This window comes from Pelophylax lessonae (genome assembly GCF_965119305.1).
Source record: "Pelophylax lessonae genome assembly, chromosome: 2".
Lineage (NCBI taxonomy): Eukaryota > Metazoa > Chordata > Amphibia > Anura > Ranidae > Pelophylax > Pelophylax lessonae.
The window spans coordinates 4,237,386-4,261,927 of NC_138769.1; the positions used below are offsets into that span (position 1 = coordinate 4,237,386).

The 24,542-nt window shown below is 43.8% G+C and overlaps 1 protein-coding gene across 1 annotated transcript in view; it reads right to left on the reverse strand.

The window, feature by feature from the left end:
- The window catches only part of LOC309547906 (uncharacterized protein), a gene marked incomplete at its 3' end in the record, with an annotated part of 2,014,734 nt that overhangs the window by 962,421 nt on the left and 1,027,771 nt on the right, over positions 1 to 24,542 (reverse strand). Inside the window, exon 5 of the mRNA XM_082247906.1 lies at positions 17,861 to 18,193. Coding sequence (XP_082104032.1) covers positions 17,861 to 17,918 — 58 coding nt within the window. The 5' untranslated portion in view covers positions 17,919 to 18,193. The remainder of the gene's footprint in view (positions 1 to 17,860; positions 18,194 to 24,542) is intronic.

Here is a 24,542-nt window from a genome sequence, read left to right on the forward strand (position 1 = left end):
TTTGAATAAAAAAGAAGCCCAATATTTGAAGCTGGAAACAGCAAGGACCTCGGTTATATACTATCTTCCCAAGATACATAAAAATGAAACTAAACCGCCGGGACGTCCAATTGTTAGTGCAATAAACTCAGTCCACTCCAGATTAGGAGAATATTTGGATAAATTCATTCAGCCACTGGTCCCCCAGGGCAAATCATACCTCAGAGATAGCAAACACTGCTACATGAATTGGAAAATCTTGAGGTATTGGAGGATGACATTCTGGTTACTATAGATGTCAACTCTTTATATACCAATATAATACAAAAGGATGGTCTAGATGCAGTGGAGTGGGCTTTGATGAATTTTACTGATTTTAAACAAGCACAATTGCACTTTATTTTGGAGGGTCTTGAAATGGCCATGAATTCCAATTATTTTTGGTACAAAGGGCAACACTATGTACAAACAAAGGGAGTAGCCATGGGGGCTAGATATGCCCCTAGTGTGGCCAATATTTTTATGCAGAAGTGGGAGGAGGAACAGGTTTTTAGTGTTGATAGACCCCTTTTAAAATTTTACCGAAGATATATTGATGACATTATTTTAATATGGCGGGGCAACCCAGAGTCGTTACAACTTTTCTTTGACGAAATTAGTAATAATGGGTATGGGATCACCTTCACAGGTAATTGGGATATGAACAAAATCTCATACCTGGACCTAGAACTTTTTAAAAAGGATGGGAAACTACGCAGCAAGACCTTTTTCAAAAAAACAGACAAGAATGGGTATATACCTACAAAAAGCTGCCACCATCAACAATGGTTGGGCAATATTCCCAAAGGTCAATTATTAAGGATCAGGAGGAATTGTAGCGACATACAGGACTTTGATACCCAAGCTGACATTTTAATTGAAAGATTCATGGAAAAGGGCTATAAGAAGAAGGAGCTGGAACACGTAAAACAAATGGTCAGAAAAATGAAAAGAGAAGATTTAATTACAGAAAATAATAACCGGAAAAAAGATAACAATAACAGGTTTGACTGTGCATTCATCACAGGCTTTAACAGGCAACATAAGGATATGGAAAAAATTATCAGAAAACACTGGCCAATTCTAAGAGCAGACAGAATCCTGAAACAGATCCTGCCGATGAAACCGTCTTTTATCTATAGACGAGCTCCCACCCTGAGAGACAAAATTGTGCACAATGTGATCAACCCACCAAAAAAGATCCTGCTACCCACAGCCATCAATGGTTTTTTTCGGTGTCAGAAATGTCTTCCATGTAGAAATAATAGAAAACAGCAGAGAAAAATAAAAAGTTTCAAATCTAATGTTACGGGCACAACATACAAGATCAAAGACACAATTACATGTACAAGTACACACGTTACATATGTGGTGGAGTGCCCATGCAAATTGCAGTACATAGGAAGAACCACAAGACCTCTCTTTGTCAGAATCCGAGAGCACATAAAGAACATTAAAAAAGGTTTTGAAAAGCACACTTTGTCAAGACATTTTAAAGAGGTCCATAACGAAAACCCAGCAGGAATGATTTTCTACGGAATTGATAAGATAAAAGGCGACTGGAGAGGCAACAACAAGAGAAGAATGATATCAAAAAACGAAACGAAATGGATCTTTTTAATGCGCTCTCTCCGCCCTGAAGGGTTAAATGCTGATATTGATTTGAACTGTTTCATCACAGATACATAAGTTTTATTACTCCTGTTTTTTTAGAGGAATTTTTATAAAAAAAATTTTTAAAAAATTCTTATATACCCTTCGGATTTTTATCCCCCCCCCCTTTTTTATTCCTCCTTTGACATTCGTTTGGCAAGTTTTTTCTGAACACTCCTTCTTTTATATGTTTATAAACATTTTCACTTTTTATCTATTTTTTTACGTGTTTAAACATTTTTTTACAGCTTTATACATTTTTTAAGTGCTTAAAATAACTTTTTTATGTGCTTAAATATTTTTCATGTGCTTGTAAACCTAGTTTGTATTGGTTTTCCTTCCCCTTCATGTGATCTATATTTATGTTTATCTCGTTTCCGAAATTTAATTTCTCAATTTTTAGCCTTCCCATCCAGCATCCATCCGATATGAATATTCGGATCTTTCTCCTCCAACGACCACTGTGTCCAAATTATTAAATGACTCAAAATTCCCCCCTGTTCCATACATATGGATTTCTAGCCTTCTCATCCAACATCATCTCAATTTTTAATGTTTTTAACAAAAAATTTTTTTTAAGTTAGTTCCACTATCTTAAGGATCCTTTTTCTTCTACTTCAATGAATCTGAGGATTTCTTGCTATACATCTCTTTTTTCAGCAAGCAGCTGACACAGATATATTATATACTCCACTTTCATCGATTCCGATTTACTTGTATTTTTTGCCTATTTTTTCTAGAGTTTCTCACTCTATCTATTTGTAAGCTATTTCCATTGGTACACACTACTATATTCACTTTCTGTTTACACTTGGGGCACTTATCCCTGTAAATAAAATAAAATAAAATAATTCACACACATATCGTTATTCACTATGGATAGAAATGTACCTATTCGCACCTATATATATATATATATAATTTTTTTCACTCTTTTTATTTATAAGTACATCACACATCATGTTGGTTGGTGTCATCCCCCTTTTTTCACTCATCCTCTATGGATATGGTTTTTTCCACTATAAACATCACCACGCGCTATTCATCACCTTTTATCAAAAAACTTGTGCTTATATAATAATTTTTTATCCTCTTTTTTATGTAAATATTTTTGTTTTTAATTATATACTTAAATAAAATGTTTATTAAATCTATTTCATTCCAAATTCGGATCTAAAAACATGGCAGCACGATCAGATATGATGATAAGTATAGCCGCAGATGAACATCCCATAACACAACCGCACATACAAGTCAACTCACGCCTCCTGTGCAGTTGAGCCATCACTGGAAAATTTGCATATAGAGATGTGATTGGCTGAGGGGATTAGTCCGGCTATTTGAGGACAGAGATGTTGACTGACGGGCACCGCTCCCGTAGACGTCCTGTGACGAAACGTACGTAGGGCGGAACCCAACGTCACTTCCGGTCCGCAGCTCGTTCCAGTTGGAACGCGGAAGCTTCCACAGCACTGCCTACACGAGTCTGAGCTGATCTGCTGCACTTTTAAGCGTGAGTTACTACAAGCCCTTAAAGTATTTCTCCTCTACATACTGCACTAAGAGGTCCGTTTTCTCTTCTCTCCTTTGCACCCAGATGGGACCCATCGGTCCGTAAGGACAAGCTGGGAAAAGGTTTGAGGAATTTATATACCCTATTCGGCTTACACCACTAGTGAGATAGGGTAAGTGCGACCTCTGGTGGCTGATTTGGAGATATACCACAGAGAAGGTATATATCAGTAATCACATTGCCTTTATCTTATTAAGTACCTTTTTAACACTTAGCTCACGATAATATCAATTTTTACTACTATTTATTGGAAAATATTTATTATTTATAACCACCATATTTTGGATACACTTAAGTGATTGATTTTAAGTCGTCCTTTTTAGCCAGTGACTTGGAATCTGTCACAGGCACATACATTTACACATGTTATGTTTACAATATATATTATGCACTAAGCACTTTCTTCCTCTATTTCTCACCCGCACCTTGCACATGCGCTAGGTAGCGCCGTTACCAACTACTCACCACCACACTATATATTCTAGCCCCTAAGTTTCTTAGGGGTCGGTTGGTGGCTGCAACCTATTAACCTCAAAAAGCCTGGTAGTTCTTATCCATAGCGCTGGTTTCCACCCTCTCCCCTAAGTCTCCTCTACTATGTCTGCAGTCTCTGATCGTCTCCTGTACTATGTCTGCAGTCTCTGACCATCTCCTGTACTATGTCTGCAGTCTCTGACCATCTCCTGTAGCATGTCTGCAGTCTCTGACCATCTCCTTTACCATGTCTGCAATCTCTGACCATCTCCTGTACTATGTCTGCAGTCTCTGACCATCTCCTGTACTATGTCTGGAGTCTCTGACCATCTCCTGTACCATGTCTGCAGTCTCTGACCATCTCCTGTACTATGTCTGGAGTCTATTACCATATCCTGTACTATGTCTGCATTCTCTGACCATCTCCTGTACTATATCTGCAGTCTCTGACCTTCTCCTGTACTATGTCTGCAGTCTCTGACCTTCTCCTGTACTATGTCTGCATTCTCTGACCATCTCCTGTACTATATCTGCAGTCTCTGACCTTCTCCTGTACTATGTCTGCAGTCTCTGACCATCTCCTGTACTATGTTTGGAGTCTCTGACCATATCCTGTACTATGTCCACAGTCTTTGACCATCTCCTGTACTATATCTGCAGTCTCTTATCATCTCCTCTACCATGTCTGCAGTCTCTGACCGTCTCCTGTACTATGTTTGCAGTCTTTGACTGTCTCCTGTAGTATGTCTGCAGTATCTGACCGTCTCCTGTAGTATGTCCGCAGTCTCTGACCATCTCTGTACCATGTCTGCAGTCTCTGATCATCTCCTGTACTATGTCCGCAGTCTCTGACCATCTCCTGTACTATGTCTGCAGTCTCTGACCGTCCCCTGGACCATGTTTGCAGGCTCTTACCGTCTCCTGTACTATGTTTGCAGTCTCTGACTATCTACTGTACTATGTCTGCAATCTCTGACCATCTCCTGTACTATGTCTGCAGTCTCTGACCATCTCTTGTACCATGTTTGCAATCTCTGACCGTCTCCTGTACTATGTTTGCAGTCTCTGACTATCTACTCTACTATGTCTGCAGTCTCTGACCATCTCCTCTACAGTATCTGCAGTCTCTGACCGTCTCCTGTAGTATGTCTGCATTCTCTGACCATCTCCTGTACTATATCTGCAGTCTCTGACCTTCTCCTGTACTATGTCTGCAGTCTCTGACCTTCCCCTGTACTATATCTGCAGTCTCTGACATTCTCCTGTACTATGTCTGCATTCTCTGACCATATCCTGTACTATGTCCGCAGTCTCTGACCATCTCCTGTACTATGTCCGCAGTCTCTGACCATCTCCTGTACCATGTCTGCAGTCTCTGACCGTCTCCTGTACTATGTTTGCAGTCTTTGACTGTCTCCTGTAGTATGTCTGCAGTATCTGACCGTCTCCTGTAGTATGTCCGCAGTCTCTGACCATCTCTGTACCATGTCTGAGGTCTCTGACCATCTCTGTACTATGTCTGCAGTCTCTGACCTTCTCCTGTACTATGTCTCTAGTCTCTGACCATCTCTGTACTATGTCTGCAGTCTCTGATCATCTCCTGTACTATGTCCGCAGTCTCTGACCATCTCCTGTACTATGTCTGCAGTCTCTGACCGTCCCCTGTACTATGTCTGCAGTCTCTGACTATCTACTGTACTATGTCTGCAATCTCTGACCATCTCCTGTACTATGTCTGCAGTCTCTGACCATCTCTTGTACCATGTTTGCAATCTCTGACCGTCTCCTGTACTATGTTTGCAGTCTCTGACTATCTACTCTACTATGTCTGCAGTCTCTGACCATCTCCTGTACATTATCTGCAGTCTCTGACCGTCTCCTGTAGTATGTCTGCAGTCTTTGACCATCTCCTGTACCATGTCTGCAGTCTCTGACCATCTCCTGTGCTTTGTTTTCAGTCTCTGATCCTCTCCTATACTTTGTCTGCAGTCTCTGACCGTCTCCTATACTATGTCTGCAGTCTCTGACTGTCTCCTGTAATATGTCTTCAGTCTCTGACCGTCTCCTGTAGTATGTGTGCATTCTCTGACCGTCTCCTGTAATATGTCTGCAGTCTCTGACCATCTCCTGTACCATGTCTGCAGTCACTGAACTTCTCCTGTACTATGTCTGCAGTCTTTGACTATCTCCTGTACTATGTCCGCAGTCTCTGACCATCTCTGTACCATGTCTGCAGTCTCTGACCTTCTCCGGTACTATGTCCGCGGTCTCTGACCATCTCCTGTACTAAGTCTGCAGTCTCTGACCGACTGCTGTAGTATATCTGCAGTCTCTGACCATCTCCTATACTATGTCTGCAGTCTCTGACAATCTCCTGTAGTATTACTGCAGTCTCTGACCGTCTCCTTTACTATGTATGCAGTCTCTGACCATCTCCTGTACTATTTCTGCCATCTCTGACCGTATACTGCAGTATGTCTGCAGTCTCTGACTATCTCCTCTACTAAGTCTGCAGTCTCTGACCGACTGCTGTAGTATCTCTGCAGTCTCTGACCATCTCCTATACTATGTTTGCAGTCTCTGACCGTCTCCGTTACTATGTATGCAGTCTCTGACTATCTACTCTACTATGTCTGCAGTCTCTGGCCATCTCCTGTACAGTATCTGCAGTCTCTGACTATCTCTTCTACTAAGTCTGCAGTCTCTGACTATCTTCCCTACTATATATGCAGTCTCTGCCCATCTCCTGTACTATGTCTGGAGTCTCTGACCATATCCTGTACTTTGTCTGGAGTCTCTGACCATATCCTGTACTATATCTGCAGTCTCTGACCTTCTCCTGTACTATGTCTGCAGTCTCTGACCTTCCCCTGTACTATATCTGCAGTCTCTGACATTCTCCTGTACTATGTCTGCATTCTCTGACCATCTCCTGTACTATATCTGCAGTCTCTGACCTTCTCCTGTACTATGTCTGCAGTCTCTGACCATCTCCTGTACTATGTCTGGAGTCTCTGACCATATCCTGTACTATGTCTGCAGTCTCTGATCCTCTCCTGTACTATGTCTGCAGTCTCTGACCGTCTCCTGTACTATGTCTGCAGTCTCTGACCGTCTCCTGTAATATGTCTTCAGTCTCTGACCCTCTCCTGTACCATGTCTGCAGTCTCTGAACTTCTCCTGTACTAGGTCTGCAGTCTTTGACTATCTCCTGTACTATGTCTGCAGTCTCTGACCATCTCTGTACCATGTCTGCAGTCTCTGACCTTCTCCGGTACTATGTCTGCAGTCTCTGACTATCTCCTGTAATATGTCCGCAGTCTCTGATCATCTCCTGTACTATGTCTCTAGTCTCTGACCATCTCCTGTACTATGTCTGCAGTCTCTGACCATCTCCTGTACCATGTCTGCAGTCTCTGACCATCTCCTATACTATGTCTGCAGTCTCTGACCATCTCATGTAGTATGTCTGCAGTCTCTAAACCATCTCCTGTATTATGTATATTGGTGTGAGTCTCACGCTGTCTGGAGAAAATCTAGTGTACACTTCCTAGATGCTACGTGTACCAGTACTGTAAACCATACAGTGGGAAGTATGTACTTGGGGGGAAGGGGTACCGCACTTCAGGTAAGTAACGCACCTGGTTTAATAACTCATCAGTGAACAGCAACCAAACATGTGTTCAATAATTGTGATAATGCTAAACCCCATCCGTGTGTCAGCTACAAATATTAAAAATTTGTTTCTGAGATAATCAATATATGACAAATAAATAAATAATATCGAATACCATAAATCTCTTCAATTATATAACATATAAAGTGTACCAGTGTCTTCAGAGTTGATATATATAAATAAAATATTCACACTCTTAAAGCAAAATACATTAGTGAATGCTTAAAACACAAATTTATAAAGGTGACAGTAAAGTGCTCAGTGCTTAACTAGCGGGTGGGTGAGTTAATTTTAATATTCAGTCTTTATAAAGAGCTTAAAGTGTCCAAAAAAATCACAAAACAATTGTGTTGAAGAATATCTGTGATCTTCTTCTTCTCTAAGGTGTTACCTCCACCTAACACCGTGTAAGAATTGTGGGGTGCTTCTTATCACTCGTTACCCCTAAGGGTGTGCTACTTGCTCACCTCAATATATAAGGTAATGCGCCTTATGATAACAAATCTACTCCTCCTCTCTAGAGTTGAGCGGACCCCTGGATGTCCGTGTTCGGTGGGTTCGGCCGAACTATAAAAAAAAGTCCGGGTCCGTGTCCCGGACTTTTTCCGAACTTTACCCGGAATCCGAACCCCATTGAAGTCAATGGGGACCCGAACTTTCAGGCACTAAAATGGCTCTAAAACACCAATGGAAAGGGCTAGAGTGCTGCAAATGACAGCAAAATGTAGTTAAGAGCATGGCAAGTGCTCTGCAAACAAATGTGGATAGGGAAATAACTTAAAACAACAAAAAAAAAAAAAAACAGAAAAATAAAAAAAATGTCTTCATCTGTGAAGGACGAGGCCCATATGGAGTAGGAGGGAGGTTGAGGTGGCGGTGGATGTGGCGGTGTAGGTGGAAGCGGCGGTGGAGGAGGACGAGGTAGCCAACACTGCTTTTTTTCAGTCATTTTAAATGAGGGTACATCCCAAAAGAGTGAGAAAGATCAAAAATAGAACAATGGCTGGGTAAGGTCGGTATCCATCTCTATTCTGCACAAGGTACGGAAAAGTCCCGTGGGATCCATGCCTGGTTCATTTTAATGAACGTGAGCTTGTCCACATTGTCTCTGGACAGGCGGCTGCGCTTGTCTGTTATAACGCCCCCAGCCGTGCTAAATACACGTTCAGATAATACACTGGCTGCAGGGCACGCCAGCACCTCCAAGGCGTAAAGGGCAAGCTCAGGCCATGTGCCCAACTTGGAGACCCAGAAGTTGAAGGGGGCAGACCCGTCATTCAGTACGTCTAGGCGTGTGCACACATACTACTCCACCATGATGGTGAAATGCTGCCTCCTGCTAAGACGTTCCATATGAGCTGCTGGTGCTGCTGTTTGTTGTGGCGTGCTGACAAAGCTTTTCCACATTTCGGCAATGCTAACCCTGCCTTCTGAGGTGCTGGCGGTGCCCTGGTTGCGTTGGCGACCTCTTCCTCCTCCTCCTCTGCCTTGGCCTTGTGCTTCCACTGTGGCCCCGCTGTCAGGTGGGAATGCCAGCAGCATCGCGTTTACCAGCGTGCGCTTGTACTCGCGCATCTTGTGATCACGCTCCAGTGAGTGAATTAAGGACGGTACGTTTTCCTTGTAACGGGGATCCAGCAGCGTGGCCACCCAGTAATCAGTACAAGTTAGAATGTGGGCAACTCGGCGGTCGTTGTGGAGACACTGCAGCATGTAATCGCTCATGTGTGCCAGGCTGCCCAGATGCAACGAAAGGCTGTCCTCTGTGGGAGGTGTATCGTCCGTGTCCTCTGTATCCCCCCAGCCACGCACCAGTGATGGCCATGAGCTGGCCTGGGTGCCACCCTGCTGTGAACATGGTTCCATCTCCTCCTCCATCTCCTCCTCCTCATCCTCCAGAACTGTGCCCCTGCTGGACAATTGTGTCCCTGGCGTTTGTGTGTGCAGGAACCCACCCTCGGAGCCCCTTGCGAATGACTGCCCTGAAAGCCTTGGAAATGTTGCCTCTTCATCCTCCTCCTCCTCCTCCTCCTCATCCTGTGCCACATCCTCTTCCATCATCGCCCGAACTGTTTTTTGAAGGAGGCATAGAAGTGGGATAGTTAAGCTGACAACGGCGTCATCGGCACTGGCCATGTTGGTGGAGTACTCAAAACAGCGCAACAAGGCACACAGGTCTCGCATGGAGGCCCAGTTATTGGTGGTGAAGTGGTGCTGTTCCGCAGAGCGACTCACGCGTGGGCCTGCAGCTGAAACTCCACTATGGCCTGCTGCTGTTGGCACAGTCTTTCCAGCATGTGCAAGGTGGAGTTCCACCTTGTGGGCACATCACATATGAGGCGGTGAGCGGGAAGGCCGAAGTTACGCTGCAGCGCTGACAGGCGAACAGCAGCAGGGTGAGAACGCCGAAAGTGCGCACAGACGGCCCGCACTTTCTGCAGCAGCTCTGACATATCGGGGTAGTTTTTAAGGAACCTCTGCACCACCAAATTCAGCACATGCGCCAGGCAAGGGATGTGCGTCAAACCGGCTAGGCCCAGAGCTGCTATGAGATTTCGCCCGTTATCGCACACCACCAGGCCGGGCTTGAGGCTCGCTGGCAGCAACCACTCATTTGTCTGCTGTTCCATGCTCCTCCACAACTCCTGCGCGGTGTGTGGTTTTTTCCCCCAAACAGGCAAGTTTTAAAACTGCCTGCTGTCGTTTACCCCTGGCCGTGCTGAAGTTGGTGGCGAAGGTGTTACGCTGACCGGATGAGGAGGCGGTAGAGGATGAGGAAGCGGATTAGGAGGAGTTAGGAACAGGAGGCAAACTGAAGTGCCCTGCAATCCTCGGTGGTGGAAGGACATGCGCCAAATTGCTATCCGCCTCAGGCCTATCCGCCACTGCATTTACCCAGTGTGCCGTTAGGGAGATATAATGCCCCTGACCGTGCTTACTGGTCCACGTATTGGTAGTTAGGTGGACCTTGGCACAGATGGCGTTGCGCAGTGCACACCTGATTTTTTCCCCCACTTGGTTGTGCAGGGAAGGGATGGCTTGCCTGGAAAAGAAAGTAGTGGCGGCTGGGCACGACGTACTGTGGGACAGCCACCGACATAAGGCTTTTAAACTGTGCGTCTCCACCAGACGGAATGACAGCATTTCAAAGGCCAAGAATTTTGAAATGCTGGCATTCAGGGCCAGGGATTGCGGGTGGGTAGGGGGGTACTTCCTCTTCCTCTCAAGTGTTTGGGAGATGGAAAGCTGAACGCTTCCACGGGACATTGGGGAGATGGTTGGTGACCCAGGTGGTGGTTGTTTTGCTGACAGATCGTCTGTTTGCGGGGTGGCAGGAGACTGCAGCAGAAGAGGAAGCAGGAGAAGCCAGAGACCTTTCTTGGTTTTGAAGGTGTCTACTCCACTGCAGCTCGTGCTTTGCACTTAGATGCCTGATCATGCAGGTTGTGCTCAGGTTGAGAAGGTTTATGCCTCGCTTCAGGCTCTGATTGCACAGGGTGCAAACCACTCGTGTCCTGTCATCAGCACATTGTCTGAAGAACTTCCACACTAGAGAACTCCTTTGAGTTGGCTTTGGTGCGCTCGGTACCTTGCTGCGTTGGGCAGTAGCAGGCGTAGTGTCTAGGGCATGGCCGCTCCGCTTCTGCACCCTGCTCCCTCTTCTGCTGTGCTGGTGGCTCTGTGCGACCACCGCCTCTTCCTCCAAACTACTCAGGTAACCTGCATGACCTTCATTCCATGCCCTCCTTGTCGGTCTCCACAATTCTGAGTGCCGCAGCAGTTGGCACCTGCGTTTCGTCATCATCGGAGACGTGCTGCGATGGTCCTTCCATGTAATCATCTTGAGAAATAAGTGGTTGGGCATCGCTGCACTCAATCTCTTCCGCTTCTGGGGCAGGGCTAGGTAGATGGCCCTGGGAAACCCTGCTGACAGAGTCCTCAAAAAGAAGAAGAGACTGCGGTATGACTTGGGGCTCAGACTGCTTGAATGATTTGCAAGGGGGTGTGGTGAAAGACGGTTGGACATTGGCTGCAGGTGCCAACTCTGACCTTTCTGCAGTAGACTGGGTGGGAGACAATGTGAAGGAACTGGAGGCACTGTCAGCAACAAACCAATCTACTATCGCCTGTACTTCTTCTGGCCTCATCACTTCTAGAGGCGCATTATGCCCTACCAAATACTGCTGCAGGTTCTGTCGCCTACTCACACTTGAGGAAGGTGTTTCACTTGTGCGTGTAGCTGGCACAGATCGACCATGTCCTCTCCTTGCAACAGGAGCTCTACCAGCAGCACCACGACCCAGGCCACGGCCCCTATTTGACGGTCTCCTCATATTTCTGTAATTTATGATCTTGCCCTAGAAAGGTGCAAACTATGCCGCAGTTTAATTTTTTATACCCCAAAAGTGTGTATATTGAATAGCGGCATAGAAAAAATGATAAAATACGGTGTATCTCACACGTACAAACACAGACTAGGCCACCGATTAAAATTTTTTTTAACCTAAAGGGAGGATGAGGAAGAGGAGTAGGAGGAGTTCGGAACAGGAGGCAAACTGAAGCGCCCTGAAATCCTTGGCGGTGGAAGGAGATGCACCAAACAAATTTAAAAGGTGTATCTCACACGTACCGATACAGACTATGCCATAATTTAATTTTTTACACTCCAAAAGGGTGTATATTGAATAGCGGAATAGGAAAAATTTTATAATATGGTGTATCTCACACGTACAAACACAGACTAGGCCCAAATTACTATTTTTTGTACTCCCCAAAGGCAGGATGAGGAGTAGGAGGAGTTCGGAACAGGCAGCACCCTCAAATCCTCGGCAGTATGAGATGCGCCCCAAAAATTGGAAAGGTGTATCTCACACGTACCGATACAGACTATCCCGCAATTTAATTGTTTTTACCCAAAGGTGTAGATTAAATAGCGGAATAGAAAATATTATCAAAAAAAAGGTGTATGTATCTCACACGTACCGAACCAGACTAGGCCCCGATTACTATTTTTTGTACCCCCAAAGGCAGGATGAGGAGTAGGAGGAGTTCGGAACAGGCAGGAGGCAGACTGAAGCACCCTCAAATCCTCGACAGTATGAGATGCGCCCCAAAAATTGGAAAGGTGTATCTCACACGTACCGACACAGACTATCCCGCAATTTAATTGTTTTTACTCCAAAGGTGTAGATTAAATAGCGGAATAGAAAATATTATCAAAAGGTGTATGTATCTCACACGTACAGACCCAGACTAGGCCCAAATTACTATTTTTTGTACCCCCAAAGGCAGGATGAGGAGTAGGAGGAGTTCGGAACAGGCAGGAGGCAGACTGAAGCACCCTCAAATCCTCGACAGTATGAGATGCGCCCCAAAAATTGGAAAGGTGTATCTCACATGTACCAACACAGACTATCCCGCAATTTAATTGTTTTTACCCAAAGGTGTAGATTGAATAGCAGAATAGAAAATATGATATCAAAAGGTGTATGTATCTCACACGTACAGACCCAGACTAGGCCCAAATTACTATTTTTTGTACCCACCAAAGGCAGGATGAGGAGTAGGAGGAGTTCGGAACAGGCAGCACCCTCAAATCCTCGGCAGTATGAGATGCGCCCCAAAAATTGGAAAGGTGTATCTCACACGTACAGATACAGACTATCCCGCAATTTTATGTTTTTACCCAAAGGTGTAGATTAAATAGCGGAATAGAAAATATTATCAAAAAAAAGGTGTATGTATCTCACACGTACAGAACCAGACTAGGTCCCTATTACTATTTTTTGTACCCCCAAAGGCAGGATGAGGAGTAGGAGGAGTTCGGAACAGGCAGGAGGCAGACTGAAGCACCCTCAAATCCTCGACAGTATGAGATGCGCCCCAAAAATTGGAAAGGTGTATCTCACACGTACCGACACAGACTATCCCGCAATTTAATTGTTTTTACCCAAAGGTGTAGATTGAATAGCGGAATAGAAAATATGATATGAAATTGGTGATTTATCAATAGCACATGTGAACAGCAGTGTCTTATATCAGTCAGCTCTGCTGCAGGCTATGGAGGGAAAAAAAAAAAGAAAATTCCCCTTTTAAGTTTGTAATTTTTAACTAGATTAGTACAGACTATGCCACAATTTAATTTTTTTTAACCCAAGGGTGTATATTGAATAGTGGAATAGAAAAAAAGTGTATAACTTTTGAAATCACTCAATAATAGCACATGTGAACACAGCAGTGTATTATCACAGTCAGCAGCACTGAATGAAAAATGCTGCACACAAGTGACTGTCTGATAAAAAAGACTTTTTTCTCCCTCCTCCTCAGTGGGCAAAAAGATTGTGTTCACTGCACCCCACACACAGCAAAATCGATGTGGACCACTGACCACTGAGTTTTGCCTGTCTGTCCCTAATCAGCAGCCAGCATGTATGATGTTTGCTCTGTCCCTGAACTACAGCATAATGACGCAGCGGCGCTCTGTCTCAAACTTATAAAGACATGGGTCACATGCTTCAGATGGCCAATCACAGCTACTAATACATTTGTAGGCATGGCTGGGATGGCTAAAGGCACACCAGTTAAACGCTTGTTCATTGGCTGTTGAAAGCCCGCCATTAAAAGCGCGCCAATACATACAAACCCGGAAATAAAATGACCGAACATGGATTTTTACCCGAACATACAGTAAATTTTATGGGTCCGTGTTCGGGTAACAAAAATCCAATTATTCGGTACGAACACGAATAATACAGTCCGTGTTCGCTCTACACTACTCCTCTCCTCTCCTTTCCTCTCCTTCCTTCTCCTATAACCAGGGATGGTGTTCTGCCTGTGTTGTATGGATCGGGGTACAGCGTTCTCCAGGTGTCCCACGGATCTCAAAATTAAAAGCTCACATAGTGCAATATTGCCATACTAAAACCTCTTTATTCAAAAAAATTCAATGCACTTACAAACAGACGTTAAAATCTCGCTTATTGGCTGCAAACAAGTTAATTGCGGTCCTCACTTCCGCATTTGAACGTCACTTCCGGTCACACGGCCCTACGCGTTACGCCACTTCCGCTCACGTGGCTTCTTAGAGAAGAAGAAGATCACAGATATTCTTCAACACAATTGTTTTGTGATTTTTTGGACACTTTAAGCACTTTATAAAGACTGAATATTAAAATTAACTCACCCACCCTCTATTTAAGCACTGAGCACTTTACTGTCACCTTTATAAATTTGTGTTTTAAGCATTCACTAATGTATTTTGCTCTCTGAATACACTGGTACACTTTATATGTTATATAATTGAAGAGATTTGTGGTATTCGATATTATTTATTTATTTATTTGTCATATATTAATTATCTCAGAAACACACTTTTAATATTTGTAGCTGACACACGGATGGGGTTTAGCATTATCACATTAATTGAACACATGGTTGGTTGCTATTCACTGATGAGTTATTAGACCAGGTGCTTTACTTCCCTGAAGCGCAGTACCCCTCCCCCCAAGTACATCTCCTGTATTATGTCTGCAGTCTCTGACTATCTCATGTACTATGTCTGCAGTCTCTGACCATCTCTTGTACCATGTCTGAAGTCTCTGACCATCTCCTGTACCATGTCTGCAGTCTCTGACCATCTCCTGTACTATGTCTGCAGTCTCATACCATCTCCTGTACCATGTCTGCAGTCTCTGACTATCTCATGTACTATGTCTGCAGTCTCTGACCATCTCTTGTACCATGTCTGCAGTCTCTGACCATCTCCTGTACTATGTCTGCAGTCTCTGACCATCACCTGTACCATGTCTGCAGTCTCATTTCATCTTCTGTACCATGTCTGCAGTCTCTGACTATCTCACGTACTATGTCTGCAGTCTCTAACCATCTCTTGTACCATGTCTCAAGTCTCTGACCATCTCCTGTACCATGTCTGCAGTCTCTGACCATCTCCTGTACTATGTCTGCAGTCTCATACCATCTCCTGTACCATGTCTGCAGTCTCTAACTATCTCATGTACTATGTCTGCAGTCTCATACCATCTCTTGTACCATGTCTCAAGTCTCTGACCATCTCCTGTACCATGTCTGCAGTCTCTGACCATCTCCTGTACTATGTCTGCAGTCTCATACCATCTCCTGTACCATGTCTGCAGTCTCTAACTATCTCATATACTATGTCTGCAGTCTCTGACCATCTCTTGTACCATGTCTGCAGTCTCTGACCATCACCTGTACCATGTCTGCAGTCTCATTTCATCTTCTGTACCATGTCTGCAGTCTCTGACTGTCTCACGTACTATGTCTGCAGTCTCTGACCATCTCCTGTGCTTTGTTTGCAGTCTCTGACCATCTCCTGTACTATGTCTGCAGTCTCATACCATCTTCTGTACCATGTCTGCAGTCTCTGACTATCTCATGTACTATGTCTGCAGTCTCTGACCATCTCCTGTGCTTTGTTTGCAGTCTCTGACCATCTCATGTACTATGTTTGCAGTCTCTGACTATCTCATGTACTATGTCTGCAGTCTCTGACTATCTCATGTACTATGTCTACAGTCTCTGACCATCTCCTGTACTATGTCCGCAATCTCTGACCATCTCCTGTACCATGTCTGCAGTCTCTGACCATCTCCTGTACTATGTCTGCAGTCTCTGACCATCTCCTGTACTATGTCTGCAGTCTCTGACCATCTCCTGTACTATGTCTGCAGTCTCTGACCATCTCCTATACTATGTCTGCAGTCTCTGACCATCTCCTGTAGTATGTCTGCAGTCTCTGACCATCTCCTGTACCATGTCTGCAGTCTCTGACCATCTCCTGTACTATGTCTGTATTCTTTGACCATCTCCTGTACTATGTCTGCAGTCTCTGACCTTCTCCTGTACTATGTCTGCAGTCTCTGACCATCTCCTGTACTATGTCTGTATTCTTTGACCACCTCCTGTACTATGTCTGCAGTCTCTGACCGTCTCCTGTACTGTGTCTGCAGTCTCTGACCATCTCCTGTACTGTGTCTGCAGTCTCTGACCATCTCCTGTACTATGTCTGCAGTCTCTGACCATCTCCTGTACTATGTCTGCAGTCTCTGACCGTCTCCTGTAGTATGTCTGCAGTCTCTGATCATCTCCTATAATATGTCTGCAGTCTCTGATCATCTCCTATAATATGTCTGCAGTCTCTGACCATCTCCTATAGTATAAAAATGGGGATATTGCTGCGCTAAAATGTAAAGATAAAAACATACATGAATAAAAAGTCAACAGACCAAATGAAAGCAGCCAGCACCTGATCTAGAATCAGAAATACCATGTCTAAATAGCAATATAGAATGGGATTGGTGCAGCGCTAACACAATTGAATCCACAGTCCATACAAATGTTCAAATGGATCAAATACAAAAGTGCAGTAAACAAAAGTTCATCAGAGAGTGCTCCAATAAAGAAGGGAAACTGTCCACCACTTCAAACTTGGAAAAAGCCCCGAGTGCAGGAACCGCCACCAAGATAATAAATGGCCTCTTACCAAATTGCAATGACCCCCATTACAAGGATCAAAGACAGCCTGTGTGATCAAATCAGTGCCCAGATCGACATGTATCGATTCCCAGTGTTCCCTCAGCAGCTCCGACTGGAACAAGTGAACATAAGGAAAAGAGGGACAACTCCAATAGTGAAGTACGTTCACAGGTTTATTCAGTAAAAGCAGAGTGGCAACTCACGTTTGCATGAAGAAATCACAGCATGTCTCGGAGCTATACTCTCAGAACCTTTGTTTCCAACCAATAAAATGGCCGCAGTGTCTCCTTGCTGGCCTCAGCACGACGAACCGCAGGCTCCTCCTCCGACCGGTTTCGTCAACATGTGACTTCGTCAGGGGGACACCCTGACGAATGTACTTCACTATTGGAGTTGTCCCTCTTTTCCTTATGTTCACTTGTTCCGGTCGGAGCTGCTGAGGGAACACTGGGAATCGATACATGTCGATCTGGGCACTGATTTGATCACACAGGCTGTCTTTGATCCTTGTAATGGGGGTCATTGCAATTTGGTAAGAGGCCATTTATTACCTTGGTGGCGGTTCCTGCACTCGGGGCTTTTTCCAAGTTTGAAGTGGTGGACAGTTTCCCTTCTTTATTGGAGCACTCTCTGATGAACTTTTGTTTACTGCACTTTTGTATTTGATCCATTTGAACATTTGTATGGACTGTGGATTCAATTGTGTTAGCGCTGCACCAATCCCATTCTATATCTCCTATAGTATGTCTGCACAGTTCAGGTCACAGCAACTTCAGGAGGGCTGAGCACTGCAGATGTGAACCCACAGGGATTGGTGGGGGTGGGGCAGTAAGCAGAGGACATTGTACATACGTCTCTCCCAGATATTCTACTATATAATGTATGGATATAAAGACACGGAGCGGGGAGGACACTGCTAGGACTGAAGATGGGGATTGGATGGGACTTACCTTCTACATGGACGATGTAATAATCGCTCTGTATATGGTGTCCTGCAGAGTTGTACATTTCCACACCGTATCTCCCGTCATTGTACAGAGTCACATTGGATATGATCAGACTTCCATTCTCTGATATCCTTATATTGGGGAAATATCTGAGATAAGACCGATCACAATTCCTGTGGTCAGCTATTCTTTGCCAGTATCCAGGAGATTTATGAGAGACCCAGGAAATCCGGTCACATCTCTCTTTATCTGTATGGTTGAGGGTGGGATGGAGTCTGATGGGGAGGAGAAGGTCAGATCCCGGCCGGGTGAATATTTCCTCCTGAACATCAATTCCTGCACAGACAGAATACAGATCCCAGTCAGGTCACAGTGTACACTCCCCTCCCCCTCATATAACACACATTGATGGAGAACCATCTGGAATCCCATGAGACTAATGAATAAAAAATCCAACCCTCTCCAAGATGTCCATGTGACAAACGTGGGTCAGACCTCTGTCACCTTCACCAACTTGTGACAAATGACAGGTCCTCCTCACACCGCGCTGTCACTGATACCCAACAACGCCGCTCTCAGCCTCACCCGGCACAAAGATTTTCCAGCTTGCGGGACACAATCTAAGTGGCAGCAGACTGAGAGCGATTGTCGCTGGGATTGGAGAACTAAGCAATCAACTCTTTAAACTTCCACCAACTATCTCTGAATGCCAACATGTTTCAGTCTAAACCACTTGCTGACTGCCCACAGTATACAGTATATAACAAGGATCGACCGATTATCGGCAAGGCCGATATATGGAGGGCCCATGTTGACTTTTGCCGATATATCTGTATCGGCCCCGGATCTGGCAGATATTTCCGATATTCCAAATATTCCTCATGTAAGGGTAAAATTATGTCACAGCATATTTCCATTTACAAATGTTATTGAATATTCCACTCACATATCTACAGATTATAGATATAAGCAATGAAGGGAGGTCATGACATCACTTCCGGGTTCTCAACGCCAGATTAACCACTTGCCGACCACACAGATTGAGCCTACTGCGGCAAAGTGGCTCTCCTGGGCCCAGCGCCGTAGGTCTAAGTCGCTGGATACCTCCCCCTCACGTCGGCGCGTGCACGCCACCAGAGGCTCGCTCCCGCTGTATTCGGACACAGCGGGAGTCGGGCCAGGGGAGGAGAGATGGTGATCACTGCCGCTCTTCCCCTCAACCTGCGATCTGTGTCTGTGTCACACCCTCCCCCCACACAAGTCAGTAAGCATGAGGCACACATTTAACCCCTTGATCACCAACTGTGTTAACCACTTCCCTGCCAGTGTCATTAGTACAGTAACAGTGCATATTTTTAGCACTGATTACTGTAGAAATGTCACTGGTATCCCCAAAAGTGTCAAAAATGTCAGTTAGGGGTCCGATCTGTCCGCCGCAATGTCGCAGTCCCGCAAAAAACTCGCAGATTGCCGCCATTACTAGTAAAAAAATAAAAATAAACAATAAAAATGACAGAAATCTTTCCCGTAGTTAGTAAACGCGATAACTTTTGCGCAAACCAATCAAAATACACTTATTGCAATTTTTTTCTTACAAAAAATATGTAGCAGAAAACAAATTAGCCTAAAATGTTAAAAAATTTTGATTTATACATTTTTTTGGGAATGTTATATATCAGAATGTAAAAAATATTGTTTTTTTTTTTTCAAAATTGTCGCTTTTTTTTAAAAAAAATAAAAATTGCAGAGGTGATCAAATACCACCAAAAGAAAGCTCTATTTGTGGGAAAAAAAGGACATAAATTTAATTTGGGTACAGCGTCACACGACCGCGCAATTGTCCGTAAAAGTAACGCACTGCCGAATCGCAAAATATAGCCTTGTTAGGAATGGGGTAAAATCTTCCGGTCTTAAAGCGGTTAAAAATACGTTCATTGAGAATTTTTTGTCAAAGACATGTAGCTAAATACATTCTGGCCTAAATATATGACAAAAATGGAATATTTTGGATATTTTTTAACTGTCAAAGTAGAAAATGTAAATTTTGTCGCAAAATATTCGCTCTTTTTTTATTAATATTGCAAAAAATGAAAAGCGCAGAGGTTATCAAATACCACCAAAAGAAAGCTCTGTTTGTGGGAAAAAAAGGACGTAAATTTTGTTTGGGTACAGCGTTGCATGACCGCGCAATTGTCAGTTAAATTCACGCAGTGCCAAGTTGCAAAAAGTGGCCTGGTCATTAAGCAGGAAAATCCTCCAGTCCTAAAGTGGTTAAAAAAATGACAGCATTCAAAAACAGCTAAACTTGGAGTTTTGAATGCTTTTAGGTGCAGAGGAGGTGTTTTGGGTCTTTTAGACCCCCAGACCCCTCTACAAGAGTACCTGTACCTATCGATACTGATATGCATTGGTCAAAATATCGGTATTGGCAATGAAAAACCAATCTCAGTCGATCACTAGTATATACTTCATTACTTTGACATTTAATACCGGCGTTATGGGAGGAGCTAGCTGCCATCATCCCGGATCATTTATTTCTGTGTGCGATTCTGCGTCTAATAAAAGTGATCCCAGCAACGGATTCCCCGAAGGAGAGGATTATAAGGGACTACATAAAAGACTTTAGTAATGAAAACGGTATTATTAGCAGTAATCAGCATGGATTCATTAAAAATCGTTTTTACCAGACCAACCTAGAGGAGGGGATATCTAGTACAATCTCAGTATTTGCGGATGATACTTAACTAAGTATGCCAATATCTTCTATGCAGGATGTGGAAACCTTACAAGAAGACCTGAACAAAATAATGGGGTGGGCAACTTCACGGCAGATGAGGTTTAGAATTGAAAAATGTAAGATAATGTGTAACATAAATGTAAGGGTAGGGTAGCTTTGCCTTAGCGAGATATGAAGTGATCTGTAGAAATAGTATAATTGTAGTATTCAGTAATCAGTCATACACAGATGTCCTTTTATTAGCATTTGAAAAGGACAGAACCAGTCTCTAGGATAGAGGTGACACCTAGATGCCATTAAAAGTCTCCCATACAAGTAAACAAAAATTGTCACCTTCCTGAAGCCTCAAAGAAAACTGCTGGTCATCTTGGCTACAAGGATTCGCAGGTAGCAATGAGAGGCTCCGAACAGTCTGCAAGCTTTGATTGGGCTACAAGTACATGTGAGTCTGTAATTGTAGCGTGTATAGAATCCTAGAGAAACGCACAAAACCGTTATATGGTGCCTGATTACAGCAGGCAGGCAGTGTTTGGTACTGTCGCGATCAGACCGATGCGCTGGTGTCAGAATTCCTATCCCTGACTCAGTGGTCAGCGCCGTTCTGGGCCAATTCAACTCTGGTCACTTCAGAACACAAAACCTCCTGTGGGCTGAGACGGGGACAACCCCCTGGGGTTGATTGGCCAAGGGCTAAAGTCCAGCCCACATCCATATTCCAATAAATTGGGGAACCTGAGATATGGACATTGTTCTTCCATGAAGCCAGTTCTGAACTGGGGAGTCCCCACACGGTTTCCAGTATGCTTCTACCAAGGGATAAGCTTCGGTAAAGTTTATTTCTGTTTTTATTCCTTTTTATTTTCATAGCAAATTGCCAACTTTGTGTCTTTTTGTATTTTTTGTAACTCCTTTTTCTTGTGTTTATTTCTTATGCACTGCCCACTTTTGGGATATTAAATTATAAAATTAATAAGTGACTTCTGTGTACTAAGCTAGGACTCATATCTCTGGAGAGATTGTTGCATTTTAGTGCCTAATTGCTTGGTCCAAGCTACACGCCAATCTGTATGCAATTGCACTGTGTGTTGGCAGATTGCATGCAGATTGTAAACCAGATGGAGATCTGTGTGTGTGTGGTGGCCCAGAAGACCAGTCTGCGGACAAACTGTTGGGTGGTGGCAGGCTGTCGTTTGTGGTGTGTGGGGGTGTGGACAGTGGGAAGAGTGATTAACACCGGGGTTCTAGCTTGTAGAATAGCTGGAGGAATCCCAGTAGTGTGTGATAATTGCTAGACTGCTCCCCAACCCTTACAGTGCACCAGATTGTAGTGGTGGCCAAAGGCAGTGCGGGCTGTGAATGTGTCACAGCCAGTCGTATTACTCGGTAGGAGTTTCCCTTATACTCCCCAGTCACGGAACCGCGTCTCGGTTAGCTAGTCGCCGTGGGCGTGGCCAATCGTGACAGTGGTGTATCTGGATAAAGAAAGGCCTGTGGATGTGGGGTATCTGGATAAAGGAAGGCCTGTGGATGTGGGGTATCTGGATAAAGGAAGGTCTGTGGATATGGTGTATCTGGATAAAGGAAGGCCTGTGGATGTGGTGTATCTGGATAAAGGAAGGTCTGTGGATGGGGTGTATCTGGATAAAGGAAGGCCTGTGGATGTGGTGTATCTGGATAATGGAAGGTCTGTGGATGTGGTGTATCTGGATAAAGGAAGGCCTGTGGATGTGGTGTATCTGGATAAAGGAAGACCTGTAGATGTGGTGTATCTGGATAAAGGAAGGCCTGTGGATGTGGTGTATCTGGATAAAGGTAGGCCTGTGGATGTGGGGTATCTGGATAAAGGAAGGTCTGTGGATGTGGTGTATCTGGATAAAGGTAGGCCTGTGGATGTGGTGTATCTGGATAAAGGTAAGCCTGTGGATGTGGTGTATCTGGACTTTGCAAAGGCATTTGACACCGTTCCCCACAAACGATTACTGTACAAACTAAGGAAGGTAGTTATGGACCATAGGGTGAGTACCTGGATAGAGAACTGGCTCCAGGGGCGAGTCTAGTGATAAATGGGAAATACTCGGATTGGGCGGGTGTGGAAAGTGGGGTCCCCCAAGGTTCTGTCCTGGGACCAATCCTGTTTAATTTATTCATAAATGATCTAGAGGAGGGGATATCGAGCACAATCTCGGTATTTGCGGATGATACTAAACTAAGCATAATAATTAGAAATGTTGCGCTAAAGTGAAAGGACTAATTATATTGCAAAGTCCTAATAAAGTCCCATATTATAAATGATTCAGTGAAGAAAAATAAGTGGAATATAAATGTCCAAATATATCCAAACGATGTATGACTCCTCTATAGAGATTGACCCTAGATGTATACTGCTTACCAGAAAACAGCAGATTAAATCGCCTGATAAGATGATAGTAGCTCTCCCAATCCACTGTATAACCAGGGGAAAACCCTTAGGAGGGATGCCAGGCCTCAGACGACTCAATGTATTCAATAAGCGTCAATCATATAAATAAAAAATAAAATATACATAGCGTGATACTGTATCAAAAAGTACACACACTAGGTGTAGAAGTTGAAAGTAGGTGCCAAGATAAAGTAGAAGACCACCACCAGCATCACATACTGCTTACCAGACACAATGCGTGATAGTACAATAAAATTAGATCCAAATCCGCCAGAGTTCAATCACTGCGAAATAATCCAGTACACAACTGTGACCACCACCAACATATATCACTGCTTACTGGATGTCTAAAATAATGATGCGGGTAACAATTGGAAAATCCCCAATAGCATGCCCCTCTGGATCGTGGAGTACAGTGGTCCCAACCGAAGAAGGAGTTGAATCCAAAGATGATCTCACTTAGGTCAATATGACGCTCACATATAGAAAATAAAAGGCCCCATAGCGTAAAACCATATACATTTATTAGCATAAAAAAGAGATACACTTACAAGATGGCAAAAAGTAAGCCCTGAATTAAAGCCGCTGGCCGGTCGGCTCCAAACACCCGTCCTCTCGTCTCGTATGGGTGAGGTCGCGGCGTGCTGATTGGGGATTTTCCAATTGTTACCTGCATCATTATTTTAGACATCCGGTAAGCAGTGATATATGTTGGTGGTGGTCACAGTTGTGTACTGGATTTTTTCACATGTGATTGAACTCTGGCGGATTTGGATCTAATTTTATTGTACTATCACGCATTGTGTCTGGTAAGCAGTATGTGATGCTGGTGGTGGTCTTCTACTTTATCTTGGCACCTACTTTCAACTTCTACACCTGGTGTGTGTACTTTTTGATACAGTATCCCGCTATGTATATTTTATTTTTTATTTATATGATTGACGCTTATTGAATACATTGAGTCGTCTGAGGCCTGGCATCCCTCCTAAGGGTTTTCCCCTGGTTATACAGTGGATTGGGAGAGCTACTATCATCTTATCAGTCCGTGAATCTGAAAGGTTTCATAAAGTATTGAATTTCAACGTCTGTTAGTTCTTGCTCTATAAAGGGTTGCCATTTGTCAAAAAACCTTTTTTTTATAATATATATAATATATATATATAAAATATATATATTATATATATAAAATATATATAATATATATATAATATATAATATATATAATATATATATATAAAATATAAAAATAAAATGTTGTAGGACTGTATCCATACGTTCCTTATACAGTAATGACCGGAGCTCCCTTTTAAGAGCAGATAGATTAGGAGGGCTAGGTTGAATCCATGATTTTAGGATGGTCCTTGTAGCCGCCAAAAAGCATAGATGTGTCCACGAAGGGACAGTAGGCAGTAGGTTCACCTGGGCAATAGTATTCGGCAAATTAATTCCAAATAACATAAGATGTGGGGATTTTCGTAGATGGGTATTCATTACCATATTGGCATATTGCACCAACCTATCCCAGTATT